At 40.6% G+C, this 18,093-nt stretch overlaps 2 protein-coding genes across 4 annotated transcripts in view; one reads left to right on the top strand and one right to left on the bottom strand.

The window, feature by feature from the left end:
• Positions 1-16,289, bottom strand: part of USO1 (USO1 vesicle transport factor) — a 91,492-nt gene extending 75,203 nt beyond the window's left edge. For 2 of the 3 annotated variants that reach the window (XM_078068773.1, XM_078068774.1), the window contains exon 1: positions 16,029-16,289. In XM_078068773.1, coding sequence (XP_077924899.1) covers positions 16,029-16,094 — 66 coding nt within the window. In that variant the 5' untranslated portion in view covers positions 16,095-16,289. The remainder of the gene's footprint in view (positions 1-16,028) is intronic. The other variant, XM_078068775.1, reaches the window with a different exon arrangement.
• A 172-nt stretch (positions 16,290-16,461) lies between these two features.
• G3BP2 (G3BP stress granule assembly factor 2) overlaps positions 16,462-18,093 on the top strand; it is a 76,821-nt gene continuing 75,189 nt past the window's right edge. The window contains exon 1 of the mRNA XM_036109362.2: positions 16,462-16,640. The gene's annotated coding sequence lies outside the window, so the exon portion shown is untranslated. The remainder of the gene's footprint in view (positions 16,641-18,093) is intronic.

The raw sequence follows: 18,093 nt of genomic DNA, 5'->3' as shown, positions 1-18,093 counted from the left end.
ACTGGGGAGGGCACGTTCTGCATGGAGCACTGGGTGTTATGCACAAACAATGAATCATGGAACACTATATCTAAAACTAATGATGTAATGTATGGGGATTAACATAACAATAAAAAAATTAAAAAAAAAAATTTCAGATTGTTGAAGTTTCCAAATAAGTGATCTCTCTATAATGAAGTGCTACATTGCTACTCTTTATAGACAACTGAAACCAAATGAAAGTAAAACATATTATATACGTTCCAAACCTTACAAAGATTTAGCCATGTTTTAGGCCAAACACCGTCTATATTTTTCAGTTGATAGTTACCAAGCAAAAATTCTGTAGCACAAGAATGCTTAACTTATATTCAGAAATTATAGATCTCAAAGACCATCAATGCCATTTATTCCTTACTTGAAAAACCAACTCAAAGCAATGTAATTGTCCCTCATTTTCCATTTTCTCCTTTCAGTTATTAGGACCCCCGGCGTTTTAGCTGGGCACATGACTATCTACCTAGACTACTTTCCAAGTCATCCTTGCATCTAGGCATAGACAGTGACTATATTCTGGCCAATGAGTTGTTAGTACCTTCCAGGTCATGTCCTTGTCTTTAAAAGGAAGCTATTTGGGGCACCTCGGTGGCTCAACTGGTTAAGCATCTGCCTTTGGCTCAGGTCCTGATCCCAGATCCTGGGATCAAGTCCCGAGTTGGGCTCCCTGCTTGCGGAAAGCCTACTTCTCCCTCTCCTCTGCCCACCCCCTACACCCAACCCCCCCAACCCCCACCCCCAGCTTGTACTCGTGCTCTCTCTCGCAGTCTCACTCACTCTCTATCTCAAATAAATAAATAAAATCTTAAAAAGAAAAAAAAAAAGGAAGCTATTTATTCTTCATTCCTTTTTCTCTTTCCCTCAACCCGGAACTTGAACCTGGTAGTAATGAGGCAACTTCAACAATTCGAACAAGGGCAGCATCCTAGGGGGATGGCAGAACAAGATAAAAAGCAGCACCTGGGCCACTGGACCACCCTGAGGAGCAGAACTACCCTATCCTAGGGATTGCTTTCTAATTTGGACTTTAGCTGGAGAAAGACATCAACTTTTATCTTGGTTAGACCCATTTTCTGGCCTCTGTTATGGCAGCTGATGCAATGCCTAAGCTAATAAACTCATTTTACAGAAGAAACTAAGACTCAGAAACAAAGCAATACACCCCAAAATACACTGCCAGTTTGGTGGCACAGTTCAGATTCTTTCTACCCAAGCTGTAGCTGTCTCACTCCAAAGCCCACACTCTAATAGCCTATATTGCCTCCTACACAGAAAAATGTGAATCTGAGTTACTGTTGCAAACTACATGGACAGCAAGATTTTTTTTTTATAAATAGGGAGAGACTGAAATGCAGTTTTTATGAATAGGTTTTACTTACACTACAGCCCACTAAGGACCCTGATAAGCCTTTGACTTAACTGCTCAGCCAGGGTAGTCCCCTGTTCTAAGGTAGTTGAAGCTTTACTTTGGGAAAGCTATAATCAGAAGCTACCAAAAAAAAAAAAAAAAAAAAGAACCCACCAAGTATTAAAAAAAAAAAAAAGCAGCACTCTGAAAGTACTTCATAAAAACAACAAAAAATAATATACTCGCACTTTTTTTTAAAGATTTTATTTTTAAGTAATCTCTACACCCAACATGGGGCTCGAATCCACAAACCTGAGATCAAGAGTTACAGGCTCCAACTGGGCCAGCCAGGCGCCCCAATACATACTCACTTTTTTAGAATTAACTCGGCTGAGATAATAAGGACAAACTGGAGTGGAGAAATAAGGACAAATTGGAGATTAGAGAGAGAAAAAAGATGTCAGCTCATTATAACAGACAAGGAATAAGGTTAAGAAAAAAGTATTAGGGTGGTGGTAACAGGCAAAGAGCTGAAGGGATAAAATAAGGCAAAAGAATAACTGAAAGAACTTAATTGAATTTAAGAGGCTGGGGCTTGTAAAGAATAAAATGTCTGGAACAGCCACTGTTTGGGATTCAACTTCTACAGCTTTTCCTTAAACAAACATGTAGTCAAATATTGTTTTTTAAAAGATATAATTAGAAAATCAAAAGGCAGCAGTGATTAAGCTAGCTGAAGTGTGATATCATGAATCCGCAATCACTCTTCTGTATCTTGGCAAATATTCTGGGTTTTGGCAAGGACAAAGGTCAAAGGAGCAATGTATCTGAAGAATTCAGTACCATCATCCTAAGTGGGTGATTTCGTTCATTCATTCAACAAATATTAGAGTGCTTCTACCCTCACGGGAGCTATGATCAGTGCAACCAGAAAGCAGTGGTCTGTGACAAGTTCAGTTCAGAAACTGGGACTAAGCATTTAGAAACTTCTACAACAACTAATTTTGTATCTATTTAATAAAAAACCAGGGCTTAATGTTTTTATGCACATGAGTATGTGTATGCATACTGTCATTCCATTTTCCCAGCCATTCATTTTTATTGTATTTTACAGAAGTATTGGTCTGTGAGAATTGCGTAAAAAAAAAAAAAAAAAAAAAGAATCAAAATAAAACCAAAAACCAACAACTAAAGCAACTGGTCTTTCACCACAGACAGTTTGAGAAATATTATTACAGTGCTTGACATTTTGAAAGGCCTTGCAAAATTCTATTCTGGGGGAATAGCAGTGAGCCACTATAGAAGGTACCTATTCTAATGAAAAGATAATGGCAAGGAGACTATAAAATAAATTTTAAAAAGATAAAGTGATAAGCATGACAAGGGAAATAATCAGGGAAATGAGACAGTGATTAGGTGGAGAGTACTACTTTACATAACCTAGTTGGTCAGATGGCCCCAAGTTAAGCACTGATTTGGATATAGTCGGAAGTGTGGGTAATGGGTAACAAGAACAAAGCAAGTGGAAAAGTAGGGAAGCAGACGGAATGATTATGTTATACCATCAGAAGGGAAAAGGGCAGTATTTCAAAGTTAAAGGATTAATTTATTCAGTGTCCCAAATGGGATCCTGAGGTGAGGGACTTTGTTACTAGCAACTCACTATCTCAGAAACCAACCAAGGAAGCCAACTCATAGTTTAAAGCAAAATTCAAAAATTTACTGGGTATTTGAAGTCACAAATTCTTGTCTGAGTCCTCAACACTCTCATCGACATGATGGCAGGGGCACCTGGGTGGCTCAGTCGGTTAAGAATTTGCCTTTGGCTCAGGTCATGATTCCAGGGGTTGGGCTTTCTGCTCAGCAGAGAGCCTGCTTCTCCCTGTCCCTCAGCCTGCTGCTCCCCCTGCTTGTGCTCTGTCAAATAAATAAAATCTAAAACTGTGGGGAGGGACACCTGGGTGGCTCAGTCGGTTAACTGGCTCCCTCCGGCTCAGGTCATGATCTCAGGGTCCTGAGAGAGAGCCCCATATTGGGGTCCCTGCTCAGTGGGAGTCTGCTTCTCCCTCTCCCTCTGTGCTCCCTCTGCTTGTGCTCTTTTGCTCACATGCTCTTTCTCTCTCTCAAATAAATAAACAAAATCTTTAAAAATAAATAAATTCTGTGGGGGAAAAATCTGTTTACTGATTAGTGAATAGAAATATCCTAATACCTACTGTTAAAATTTTCAAGATTATTTATTTGGGCAGGGGAAGGCACAGGGAGACAGAATCTCAAGCAGACTCCCAACTGAGCGCAGAGTCTGATGCAGGGCTCTATCTCACAACCCTGAGATCATAACCTGAGCCAAAACCAAGAGTCAGATGCTTAACCAACTGTGCCACCCAGGACCCCTATTAAATTAAAAAAAAAAAACACAAATATCTGTGAATATAATTATGCCACTCTTAAAAAGAAACTCATTTGTATAATAAACATACTGGTAAATGCAAAGAAAATATTCTGGAAGGATGTATGCCAAACTTCACCAGCAATTACCCCTGGTAATGGGAAATGAGACAGTGAAAAGAAGAAGAAAGGGGCAATTTTAGACTACATACTGATATGAATTATTTATAATAAGCATGTTTTCACTATTGCTTCAATAACTAAACAAAAATTTAAAGAAATTTCCAGAATATATTAGATCTAGCTTTTATTCTCTTATGTGCTCTACCATAGCACCTGATGACTCACTGTTCATCTACTTTCCGAATACAGTTGATTCTTGTCATTCATGTAGTTCTATGTTCTGTGAGTGACTATAAACAATGAATTAGCAGATACTGAACCCTTGCATTTAAGAAAAATGCAGAGCTACGTTCCTGTGAGTCTGTGGTCACATTTTCCTCAATCAATCCAATACATAACCTTGTTTTATGTGTATTTCTTTAAAGACATCTTTTTCAATACATGTCCTTGATTCATTAACACTGAACTCACAGCACCAGCACTATTACTCATGCCTGAAGGAAGCTTATCTAACATACATATTTTCTGTGAAAACACCACAGCCTTCTTATGCTTAGGAACACTAGACAGCACTTCCACATTATGCTTAGGGGTCATTTTTAACAGCAAAATCACAAACAAAAAGCACAAAAACGACACTAAATAGACTGTGAAAAGGACACTGGTTTAATATGAGAGTTGAAACAAGAAGGCAGAACATCTCTTTCTTTGACCTCAAATTGGGACATACACATCAGGTGACTCAAACCTTTCACTACCCTACACATGTCCACAATGACCTGAAAGTGCTACTTATATTGATTTTGGAGTTACAAATAAATTTTAACAGATAGGTGAATTTACAAATATGGAATCCATGAATAACAAGGATTGACTGAACCTTAAATATCTTGCTAAGTCTGTATCATCATCTGCAAGATGGAAGAATAAACTAGATAAACTCTTAAGGCTGCTTAATACTCAAAACTTAGAATAAGTTAAAAATACTCAATTTTAGGGGCGCCTGGGTGGCTCAGTCGTTAAGCGTCTGCCTTCGGCTCAGGTCATGATCCCAGGGTCCTGGGATCGAGCCCCACATCGGGCTCCCTGCTCTGCGGGAAGCCTGCTTCTCCCTCTCCCACTCCCCCTGCTTGTGTTCCCTCTCTCGCTGTGTCTCTCTCTGTCCTATAAATAAATAAATAAAATCTTTAAAAAAAAATACTCAATTTTACCTAATAAGTAATTATGTATTTGTTTGGTATACTATTTGAAAAATCTATTTGGCCTATGACACTGTTTGATATAATTTTTAAGCCAACATTTCTTTTTCTTTTTTTTAAAGATTTTATTTATTTGACAGAGAGAGACACAGTGAGAGAGGGAACACAAGCAGGGGGAGTGGGAGAGGGAGAAGCAGGCTTCGTGCTGAGCAGGGAGCCGGAGGTGGGGCTCGATCCCAGGACCCTGGGATCATGACCTGAGCCGAAGGCAGATGCTTAACGACTGAACCACCCAGGTGCCCCTTAAGCCAACATTTTAAAATTGAAAGGTTTCATATAAAAATCCAGATTTCCACCTTTTCTTGAAGAAAATTAGCCTGATAGCTAATGACAACTAATACTGTATTTCACACAATTTAAGAAGCCATCAATTATAAGATCCATCGTCTTTTTTAAATAATCTCTATGGCCAACGTGGGGCTCGAACTCACAAACGCCACATTGAGAGTTGTATGCTCTACTGACTGAGCCAGCCAGGCGCCCCAAGATCCACCAGTTTTTAATGTAACACCAAGAAAAAAGATATATTGCCAATTATAATTACATGATGCAATCTGATTTCAAAGCTGTTTACATGTTAATGTGCATCTCAGAATTGTTAAAATATGGCAATATATACCACTTAGTATGTGCCAGTCTTTTCTAAAGATCTATATATTTTTAAATTCATTTAATCTACACAAAACTCTATACAATAGGCACTATTATTATCCCACATTTTAGAGGTGAGGAAACAGAGGCACAGTGGGTAAGCCCAAGTTCACAAAACTAGTAAGTGGTTGCATGGAATTCAAAGTCAAGCAGTTTGAGTGCTTAACCATTACATTAAATTGGCTCTCTGAGCCTACATTTCTGGAGGCAACAACTGGCTGGAGTTGAGCTCCATCTACACTGTCAAGCCAGGATGTGCAGGCTCCAGTTTCATCCAGAGCTCTGCTCTCTTCTAACCTGACCTGCTGGATTGAACAGTGATGTTACACAACTGACACTGTTGGGATTTGAGTTTGTGGACTCTTGCATTAAACAACAGAATACTATTTATTAACAAAAACAGTTCTAAAAAGAAAAAACATATTTGAATAAAATTTGACTCAGAGTTAAGTTTAATTTAGAAGGATCAGAAAGGGGTAATAAGGAAAAACTCAAAGACAGTAGTTCCTCAATTAGTTTGTATCATGCAAAGTATTAGGTGTTCTGAGAGATAAATACAATGATGCACTGGACATGTATCCTGTTATCAAGATGCTTTTAGGGGCGCCTGGGTGGCTCAGTCGTTAAGCGTCTGCCTTCGGCTCAGGTCATGATCCCAGGGTCCTGGGATCGAGCCCCACATCGGGCTCCCTGCTCCACAGGAAGCCTGCTTCTCCCTCTCCCACTCCCCCTGCTTGTGTTCCCTCTCTCGTTGTGTTTCTCTGTGTCAAATAAATAAAATCTTTAAAAAAAAAAAAAAGATGCTTTTATAATCTGAGTATAGTGTGGTTAACAAAGTAACTGAAAATCTGATATTTTAAATAATTCTAATAAAGTGGCTCTATGTTTTAATATGCAAAGATCTCCAAGACATATCAATGAAAAAGGTAAGCTGCAAAACACTATAAACAGTATATCGTTTATGAAAAAAAGATAAATATGTTCACACAAATACATAATTCTATATTGTACAAATGCATAATTATTCATAAAACTCTGGAAGGATTTATATCACATTAAGAATCATGGTTATGGGGTGTCTGGATGGCTCAGTTGTTGGGCGTCTGCCTTCGGCTCAGGTCATGATCCCAGGGTCCTGGGATCGAGCCCCACTTCTGGCTCCCTGCTCAGCGGGAAGCCTGCTTCTCCCTCTCCCACTCCCCCTGCTTGTTTCCTCTCTCGCTCTCTCTCTCAAATGGATGTATAAAATCTTTAAAAAACAGAAAAAAGAAAAAAGAATCATGGTTATTTCTGGGGGCACCTAGGTGGTACAGTTGGTTAAGTGTTCAGACTCTTGGTTTCGGCTCAGGTCGTGACTCAGGGTTGTGGGACTAAGCCCGATGAAGGGCTCTGCGCTTAGTATGGAGTCAACTTGGGATTCCCTCTCCCTCTCCCCCTATTCTCCTGCTTGCACGCATGCTCTCTCTCTCTCAATTAAATAAATAAATCTTAAAAAAAAAAAAAAGACTCATGGTTATTTCTGCAAAGAGAACTGAAATTAAAGATGGTAGTCAAAGGGGCCTTAAAGTTGACTAGTACTGTTTGCCATTTTGTGTCATAAAAAAATTAAAAAGCTAATTAGTAAAATAGTATGTATAACATAATGCAACTCATGGAGGTGATTACGTATCAGAACTATTCATTGTTTTTAGTAATCGCCATGTGACATTCACAATTTTACCAAGAAAAATTTGAAAAGGACAAATAATCCACTAACAATTGGTAAATTGAGCATAATCAGAATGACAGCCTAATAACTGGAATTTAGTATCTGTTTGTTATTTGCTAACCAATAGTTCCATTTATTTTTATTCAGATATACACAAAGGGACCAAAAAAGAAGCAATGGGAATAGGAGTGACTAGGAAAGAAAAAAGTGAGATGAGGAATGTGAAAATGAAAAACCACTGAAAAGTAAAAAGGGAAAAAAGGAAGGTGGCATAAAACTAGCATGCTGAAGGTACGGTTACAATTTAAAGACACTGACATAATGTAGTTTGCCGTATTTCGTCACAATTCCTAACAGAAACCCTTATTTTTTTTAAAGTATTCAGTAACTACTTAACTGACATGCAAAAAATAAAGAACAGGAATGCCAGTTAAAAAAATCTAACTCAATTATTCCATCATATTTATTCAATAAATGTTTATCAAGCATCTAATACCAACATATTTGATCATATAACTGCCTTCATGAAACTTAAAACATAGTTACAGCTTCCCTGGAGAGAACTTCCCCAACCACGACTATTTACTGTAGAACTTAAATAGGGGCGCCTGGGTGGTTCAGTCGGTTGAGTGTCGGCCTTTGGCTCAGGTCATGATCTCAGGGTCCTGGGATCGAGCCCCATGTCGGGCTCCCTGCTCAGCGGGGAGTCTGCTTCTCCCTCTTCCTCTGCCTGCGTTCACTCTTTCCCTCTCTCTCTCTCTGTGTCAACTAAATAAATAAAATCTTAAAAAAAAAAAAATTCATGTTAACCAATAACCAATTCATTTACATTGTTTTAATGGAACAAAAAAAATTAGTGTTCTAGAACACAAGAAGAACCAGAAATTTATTTTAAATTGAACTCTACAGTTCAGAAGATTTTATAAAACAAGCAAAAGTCTTATCAGTCTTATCTTTAGATGACCTAAATTATTAAGATCTAAAAAAAATGTGAGAACATTACAAAGTCAAACACCAGTCTCTTCGCAAAATAAATCCAATGACTCTAACACACTCTATTTCCATTACAGTTAACAATAAGTCAGCCAAGGTAATATGCTGCTTCATTTATTCTCCATGCTTTCTCTAAGAAATGAACAATGCTTTCCGAAAATACATTCTTCCCAAGCAAGGCATCATTATGAAACTTGTCTACCAACTAACCTAACACAAATGCTAGCATCTCAAAGTCTTAACACCACAAAAGGTTTCAAATTAAAGGTAACTTTTGGTACAAAAACGTTTATAGCATTTCTGCCTGAGGTATAAAAATATAAGCAGGCCTTTTCTAGGATTTCCACAACAGACAAAAAAAAGATGCAGTATAAACAACTGAAGGTAAATGAGTAAAGAAAGAAAAATGGTACTTCCTATCAGCAAATTTACATAAGAAATTATTTTATTCTCTCCTAAAAGATAATCAGATTCAAGATTATAATTAATTATCAAACCATAAAGCACTAGGTTTCTAGTGCTTTATCTTTTAGGTATTTAAATGGGCAACACCTCAAAAACTACATAAAACAGATGCTAATGAAAGACTTCTTAAATGTAGCATTCCTTTAAAAAATATATTCTCGGGGCGCCTGGGTGGCTCAGTTTAAGGGTCTGCCTTTGGCTCAGGTCATGATCTCAGGGTCCTGGGATCCAGCCTGGCATAGGGCTCCCTGCTGGGCGGGAAGCCTGCTTCTCCCTCTCCCACTCCCCCTGCTTGTGTTCTCTCTCTCTCGCTGTTTCTCTCTCTGTCAAATAAATAAATAAAATCTTTAAAAAAAAAATAAATAAAAAATATATTCTCTAGGACAATTTTTCCCAAAGTATATTCTTCAGAACACTCAGATCCACAAGGTTTCCTGAGGAAAAAAAGGGATCTGGTCAAATAAAATTGGCAAACACAACTTACTTTATATCTCCATCTTGAAAATATTTGTAAACTGCTTAATAAACCTTGTATGGGGCGCCTAGGTGGCTCAGCCCTTTAGCGTCTGCCTTCAGCTCAGGTCACGATCCCAGAGTCCTGGGATCGAGCCCCGCATCGGGCTCCTTGCTCAGCGGGGAGCCTGCTTCTCCCGCTCCCACTCCCCCTGCTTGTGTTCCCTCTCTCGCTGCCTCTCTCTCTCTGTCAAAAAATAAATAAAAAAAATAAAAATCTATAAAAAAAACCAAACAACTTAAAAAAATAAGTAAATAAATAAACCTTGTATAAATGTTAGGTTTTTTGTTTTGTTGTTGATCATCACCCAGCACACTTCATTGGTAACAAATTTAGGTACATCCATTGACTTTTTTTGGAACATACATTGGTACTGGTAGCATGTCTAATATTTAAATGATTCTAGTTTTTTAAAATTGCCCTTAATAATCTATATATTAACCTTCAAAAAAGCCATGTAGTTTTCAATAGACACTACATAAAAAGAATATGAGACATCTTTGGTTGGATACAGAAGTGATCAAAACACAAATCATTATTATGGTTTTCTCTGACACTGTTATTGCAAGAGAGCCAAGAGAGAAAACACATTGCAGTGATGACACTGACCTGGTTATTGATGTAGAATATGAAACTCGAACCCAAATAAGAGTTTCGGACTATACATTTATAGTAACGTGGTATAAAATATGCTTGACCAAACCAAAACCATTTCTAAATTTAAGCACACATTCCTTAATAATAATTTTTATTATAAGAAAGTATAGCTGTCTCTATATTGTTAGCTCTTTTGCTTTTTAAGCCAGCTGATCAAAGTTTGATTTAAAAAGAGATGACTTTGGGCCACCTGGCTGGTTCAGTCAGTACAGCATGTGACTCCTGATCTTGGGGTCATGAGTTCAAGCCCCACAAAGGGCCTGGAGCTTACTTTAAAAAGAAAAAAAAATAAATAAAAAAAAATAAAGAGAGACAACTTCTCAGTACGGTAATTCCACACACTTTTTCAGGACTTAAGCAACTTTTATGCCTTGGAATACAACTTGAGAAAAGAACCCCCCCCCACCCCATGATTTACCATCAAATGTTAACACTTGGGATTTTTTTTTTTAAGATTTTATTTATTTATTTGAGAGAGAGTGAAAGAGAGTGAGAAAGCGGGGTGAGCAGCAGAGGGAGAAGCAGACTCCCCACTGAGCAGGGAACCCGATGCGGGGCTCCATCCCAGGACCCCAAGATCATGACCTGAGCTAAAGGCAGCGGCTTAACTGACTGAGCCACCCAGGTACCCCTAATAATGTTTTTTAAAAAGCTAGTTTCTTGGGGCGCCTGGGTGGCTCAGTCGTTAAGCGTGTGCCTTCGGCTCAGGTCATGATCCCGGGGTCCTGGGATCGAGCCCCATGTCGGGCTCCCTGCTCCACGGGAAGCCTGCTTCTCCCTCTCCCACTCCCCCTGCTTGTGTTCCCTCTCTCGCTGTGTCTCTGTCAATAAATAAATAAAATCTTTAAAAAAAAAAATAAAAAGCTAGTTTCTTGAAAATCCCGTGTGTTGGGGCACCTGGGTGGCTCAGTCAGTTAAGCGGCTGCCTTCGGCTCAGGTCATGATCCCGGGGTCCTGGGATCGAGTCCCATGTTGGGCTCTCTGCTCAGCGGGGAGTCTGCTTCTCCCTCTCCCTCTGCCTGCCACTCTGCCTGCTTGTACTCTCTCTCTCTGTCAAATAAATAAAATCTAAAAAAAAGGTTATTAGTTGAAAGGTAGACAGAAAATTAACTATGTATGCATACAAAAAAATAAGTAGGAGTTTTAGTATAATTAGTGTTTACCTGCACCCAGCAAAGTATGTCCAGCCTAAGGAGGCTTCAATCACCAGAAATCAGTGCCTTTCTCTAAGGCAGAAAAGAGAAATCAAATTTAAAAGTATTTGACTCTAAGTGGCACCTGGCTGGCTCAGTTGGAAAAGCATGCGAACTCTTAATCTCAGGGTCCTGAGTTCAAGCCCCGCAATGGGTGTAGACATTACTTAAACAAATAAAACTTTTTTAAAACACGTATTTGGGGCGCCTGGGTGGCTCAGTCGTTAAGCGTCTGCCTTCGGCTCAGGTCATGATCCCAGGGTCCTGGGATCGAGCCCCACATCGGGCTCCCTGCACCACGGGGAAGCCTGCTTCTCCCTCTCCTACTCCCCCTGCTTGTGTTCCCTCTCTCGCTATGTCTCTCTCTGTCAAATAAATAAATAAAATCTTTAAAAAAAAATAAAATAAAATAAAACACGTATTTGACTCTAAAATATGCAAAGTTTAATGAGGATGAAATTCTAGACTTAAAATATTTAAAATTTTATAGAATTACTTATTATCATATGATACAAGTATTTACTACTTTGTCTCTAGAGAACATCTTTTTTTTTTTTTTTTTTTTTTTTTTAATTTCTAGAGAACATCTTAATACCAATCCAAAGTTACTCTTAAAAGTTAGGTACTATAAAATCAATAATAGGGGCACCTGGCTGGCTCAGTCAGTAAAGCATGCAATTCTTGATCTCGGGGTTGTAAGCTTGAGCCCCACGTTGGGTGTAAAGATTACTTAAAAATGAAATCTTTAAAAAAAATCAATAAGGTGACTCTAACACATTTAGAAGATACTTAAGTTCACTAAATGAAAACAGGAAAACGGGGCAACCCTCTCGGGTCCCCTCCCTCTTGGGGAGCTTTGTATTATCACTCAATATTACTCAATAAACTGCTTTGCTGCCCACCAAAAAAAAAGAAAAAGAAAGAAAAAGAAAACAGGAAAGCAGTAAAAGCACAGTAAATTTGAAAAATCCCTTAAATAAAAAGTTTGACAAAATGGGCATCAATCATTCTAGAACTTTGATACCTACAGTCTTTAAAAGGTATTGTTTTAGCACCTAGTAATTTGTAAGCTGTTATGATCATAGATCTGGGATTTCTTTCATATAACACTGTAATTCATTCATTCATTTATTGAAGATTTATTTATTTTAGAGACAGAGACAGAGAGTGAGCAAGTACAAGCAGGGGGAGGGGCAGAGGGAGAGAATCTCAAGCAGACTCCTCACTGAGCTCGGAGCCCAACACGGGGCTCGATCTCATGACCCTGAGATGATGATATGAGCTGAAATCAAGAGGCGGACTAACTGACTGAGCCACCCAGACACCCCTATAATTCATTCAACAAATACTTACTGAATATCTACTACTATGGAAAAACAAAGATTAAAATACTTATGAACTCTTCCCTAAAGACATTTAAGAGTCTAGAAAAGATGAAACATACAAACAGTAGAAAGCTTAAGAAATGCACAATGTAGTTAAAATGTGAAGACTGCTCAGAGGGGAAAGAGATTATCTGCAGTTTGGTGGGAGGGAAAATAAGGGTGGGTTTAAAGCAGCTGAGTGGCTCAGTTGGTTAAGCATCCGACTCTTGATTTTGGTTCAGGTCATGACCTCAGGGTCCTGAGATGGAGGCAACGTCAGGTCAGGCTCTGCGCCAGTCGTGGAGCCTGCTTAGGATTCGCTCTCTCTCTCTCCCTCTGCCCCTGCCCACCTCCTACCCCCACCACCTGGCACAGAATTGCACTCTCTCTCTCTCTTAAAAAAAAAAAAAATTTAAAGGACAGCTAGACTTTAGGGGTGTCTGACTGGCTCAGTCGCTACAGCATGCAACTCTTCATCTCAGGGTTGTAAGTTCGAGCCCCACACTGGGTGTATATATTACTTAAAATTTTTTTAAAAATCTTTAACAAAAAAAATAATAAACAAGATATAAAAAAATAAAGTAAAATAAAGGATGGGTAGACCTTAGACAAAGAGGCTTTCTGCTGGAGAAAAGCACAAAAGATGGAAAACCACAATGAAAATAATTTTACAGAAATGGAAAAAATTACAAAATATTAAACAATAATGTATAAGTTGGAGGTTCCCAATTCTGGCAACTTGAATACCCAGACCAGATCAAATCACCAATTAAAACATCTAAAATTGTACCACTCATTCTACTGATGCTCTACAAATATACTTTCAAATTAGTGACCCATAAGCCTTTTTACCCATTATGTTTCCTAATGGAATGAGATGGTGAAACAAACTTAATTCACACTGTAACTTGGGAGTAAACTTTTAATTCTCTCCATAAGACAAATTACTTTTCCAATTTTGAGTATACATGCTCAAAGTTAGGCAAGAACAAGGACCCTCACTTTCCTTTCAGTTTACATAAACAACATACACAAGTGATACTCAAGCTTCATTTTGAAATCATGGTGTAAAAATTATGTTGTTCCATTCACTATGGCAAGATCAGTGTTCTAGTCTCAGCTCTGTAATACTGTGCAAGTTGCTTTAGTGATCTGTGCCTAACTTGTAAAATGAGGGGGTTCAATCTGGATGATCTGCAAAAGACCTTCTAACTTTAAAATCCTATACTCAACTGTACACCATCTTTTCTACAGAAGTCATTGTGACAAGGCCAACTGTTTAAAAAAAAAAGAATAGTCTTCCTCTAAAAACATGTAATAAAAACTACCCTTTATTGAGCACATGCTAAGTGCCAGGCTCTATTTTTTTTTTTTTTTTTTTAAGATTTTATTTATTTCTTTGAGAGAGAGAGACAGAGCTAGAGAGCACAAGCATGGGAGAGGAAGAAGCAGACTCCCTCCTGAGCAGGGAGCCCCCAACGGCTCGATCCCAGGACTCTGGGATCATGACCTGAGCCAAAGGCAGATGCTTAACCGACTGAGCCCACCCAGGCACCCTGCCAGGCTCTATTTTTTATTTCACTTAATCCTCATTTACACCCATAAAAGCAGGTGGTTTCCTTACTTTACTCACAGGGTGTTATCCATCTCTTGCCTGGTCCAGTCAAATTAGAGGTGAAAGACAAGGATTCAAATCAAGGTCTAAATCCGAAGCAAGTTCTAATAAACCATACTTGCTGCCTCAAACAAAAAATATCAGAAATAAAATAAATGAACACAAGCTGAAGAAGTAGGCTGTGACTCTGGTAATCTGTAGAGAGCATTGTCTTATAATAGGGCAGTTTGGGTGCCTTGTAGCCATGTGGGAGCAGACAAAAGAAGTCAAATATCTGTGTGTGTGTGTGTGTGTGTGTGCGTGCGCGTGTGTGCACGTGCGCACACATGAAATCTCCTGATTTTCAAATGAAGGAAAAGAGATTCACCAGCTTTCAACTTCTGCTTTAAACTGTTCTAATCCAGATGTGAGAGATTAATTTTAATATTACATACATTTCCAAAATTCCCAGATAAATATTAAAATATGAGCATCAGCAAGAAAACCTAGGCTGAGAAGTAAGGCAAACCATGGTTGAATCCTGGCTCTACTACTACTAACAGTGTGGCCCTGGTCAAGTTACTTCACCTCTCTAAACCTCGTTTCTTCATTTGTCAAGTGAAGGTACTATCATCCATCTTGCAGGGTGGTTAGATTAATGGAGAATATAGACTATAAAGAGCTCAGCATAGTACCTACCTCACGGTAAGAACTTGACAAATGAAAGCTATTATTATCCTTCAAGATCCTGATAACACAGAACATAGGACCTATGTTCACAGACATCCCAATTACGTCTATGAATACTACCCAAAGTTTACCTTTAAAATGTCATACTTTCTCACTTTTCTGTAGATCTAAAATTATTCTCAAATAGTTTATTTTTAAAATGTCACACACACTCATTTCTAATAGAAACTAACCAAACTGCAAAGTAAGTTTATCCTAAACCTAACGTTGAACCAACTATCAAATACTGTTTTCAGTGGTTAACAAGTTTTTAAAGTGACGCTGCAAATCGTGTTACCAAGGGTTCAGACTTCTGAATGGGGTGAGTGTAAGGGAAAGCCAGGGATGTGTCCGAAAGCGGTTTGAGCGCGAAATACCCCTGTAAGTCCAAGCGAGTATTTCCCAAATGGCATAGAGTTGGAGGAGCCCGAAAAACGAGGTCTGAACTAGTAACACCTGGCAGAACGACCTTCCTCCAGCTGAAGGGACAGGAGCAGGTGGCTTTGTGACCCCAAACTATCGTTTTATTCTTAGCCACATGCTCGAGTCAACAGCTGGGTTTTAAACCTTGCAGTCTTCCCCCATGTCCCATTCCTGGCTGCGACGGAGGGAGCAGGACTTGAGGTTCCTCTCGGCCAGTGGAGACAGGCGAAAGGAGGCAAGGGCCCGCGGCCCCGAGGAGTATAGGAGACAGGTCGAGCCACCTGAGCCCAGGATCGAGCCCTTCCCGGGCGGCACCACCCGAGGACCACCCTCCACGCCGGGCCTGTGGAGCTTTGGGGCGCGGCTTCTGTCAGCCTGGCCGAAACGCCGCGGTGGGGGCTGCGCTGGGGGCGTAAGGGAATAACTCGGGGGTTTCAGCAGAGAAAGGGAGGCAAAGGGAGAGGCGGCATGTGGACCCCCAGCCCACGGCGGGGCGCGGGAAGTCACCTCCAGGCCCCCGAATCCTTCGTCCCGTTCCTGCCCGAACCCTTCCCAAGTCCCGGACCCATCGCGCTCCTCTCACCGTCTCGATTTCTGTGTGCTGGGGTCCGGCACTCTGACCCCCCATTACCCCGCGGAGGAAATTCATCTTGTCGCTCAGCCACCGGCTCTACCGGCCCCTTCGGGAAAGAAAAGGTAACTTTCCCTGCCCTCAGCGGGGCCTGGCCCCCAAGCCCGCACTCTGCACTCCCCGGCCGCTACCACCAACGCCTCCTACTCCGCGGCCGGCCGCTCCAGCCCCCTAAGCCCGGAAACAGCCGCCACCACTAGTCAAGATGCGCATGCGCGGGGACGTGGCATTACGTGGCGGCTCGAAGGGCGAAGGCAAAGGGGAAAAGTAGGCGAGAGGAGGCCGGTAGCCCGTATCCGCCCAAGCCCCGCCCACTGCGCAGGTCCCGCCTCCCTCGGCAGGGACACGCCTCCTACTCCCGCCCTTCGCGGGTAGCTACTGCTGGCCCCAACCACCCACGTGGTCGAAGCCCGGCCCTGCCGGCTGGAGAGAATCCCGGTAGTATACGTGTTTTGGCTTGCGGGGTGTTTAATTGTCGCCGAAAGGGACTTACTGCAAGCTATCGAATCTGGGGTCGTATTTTGTTGAGTCGAAAGTGAAATTTTACTTCGGCCGACGTGACAGGTAAGGGGTCCCGGCCCCTGGGAGGGTTCGTTTTGTTTTGCGGTTTGGCAGAATGAGCCTTATGGCCTCCTGATCCTAGTAAATTGCATTTCTTTACAGGGCTTTGTTTGGTGGTAAAAAGGGTGCTAGAGCCCCCTCATTCCACTGCCACCGGAGGGCGCATTTCTCAGTTCTTGCTCTTCAAACCTGTTATAAAAGGAATTCCTAGATCCTAACACCAGGTACGCCGCTCTTTTCAAGTGGTGTGAGGTGGAAACCGATCGAACCCTGCCTGCATTTAGTTTGTTAGAGAAAATACATTGATCTGTAGTGTCAGTTTGGCAGCTAGTAGCATAATATTTTGTTATTAACTTTCAACCCCTGCATTTTCAGTGTTTTTTTTAAACATGAAAAATGTCATTTTTTTCCAAAATGGAATGCCCTGCCCCTTTCGAAATGAGATTGCCCAGGTAGGTACACATGCTCCTGGAGTATCCTTGTAAATTTCTTGAGCTTAAAAAGCAGAGAGTCGAGTTAGCTTACTAATTCATACACCTCTCCGCTTAGACCCGCTACAGGTCTCAAATTCAACATTTAAAATTGAACTCATCATCTTCCCCAGCCTCCATTAAAGGAAAAAAAAAATCAATATGCTTCTTTGTGCCTTGCCACCCTCAACAGTACCACTAGCCAAATAATTGCCTAAGCTAGGAGGAGGACACTGGGAGGAATCTTATGTTCTGGATTTCACCCCCACATGTCCAGTATTCAAGTCCTTTCATTTCTATTTATAGAATATTTCTCAAACAGGTCCCATGCTCTTCATCCTCTCTGCCTCAGACATAGTTTATGTTCTCATCATTTTTCACCACGATTATAGCAGTAGCTTCCTAACTAGTTTGTCTGCATTCAAGCCCTGGCTTCTGTCCAGTCCAGTCTCCAGTCCAGTCACCCTTGGATGAGCCTAACAACAACAAAACACCTGTCCATGTTGGTACTCTTCTTAAAATCCTCCGGTGGTTGTCCACCTGCTCCATAATAAAATCCAGTCTCTGTAGCTTGGCATACAGGCCTGTTATGTTCTGGCTCCTATCTTTCCAGCTCCCGCCTCCCCCACATACTCTGCAATTATGCCTGGATATGCCCTTCCCCTCCCACTTCCTCATCAAGGAAACTCCTACTGGTTCCTTAAGACTTAACTCTAGCGTCATCTGAAAAACTTTCCCTGAAATTCAGATACATATGTCTGTGATAGCCCTTTGCAGTTAATATGTGGAAAGCACTCAATAAATGCTTGTGAAGCCAAACTGTTAAGGGCAGGACTATGTTTTTCATTTTTGTATCTCTGTATGGTTGGCACTGTCATAAAAGGTGATGTTGATGGATAAATGAAGAAGACATTATGGATATATGAATACTATGCCGAGGAGGAGGGTCCTTTTGTCATCTGTGAGGTGGAATTGTAGATAACAGA

The sequence above is a fragment of the Halichoerus grypus genome, chromosome 3 (genome assembly GCF_964656455.1).
Source record: "Halichoerus grypus chromosome 3, mHalGry1.hap1.1, whole genome shotgun sequence".
NCBI classification, from domain to species: Eukaryota; Metazoa; Chordata; class Mammalia; order Carnivora; family Phocidae; genus Halichoerus; species Halichoerus grypus.
Note: the sequence above shows the minus strand (reverse complement) of the source record. Positions and strands in the feature narration are given on the sequence as shown.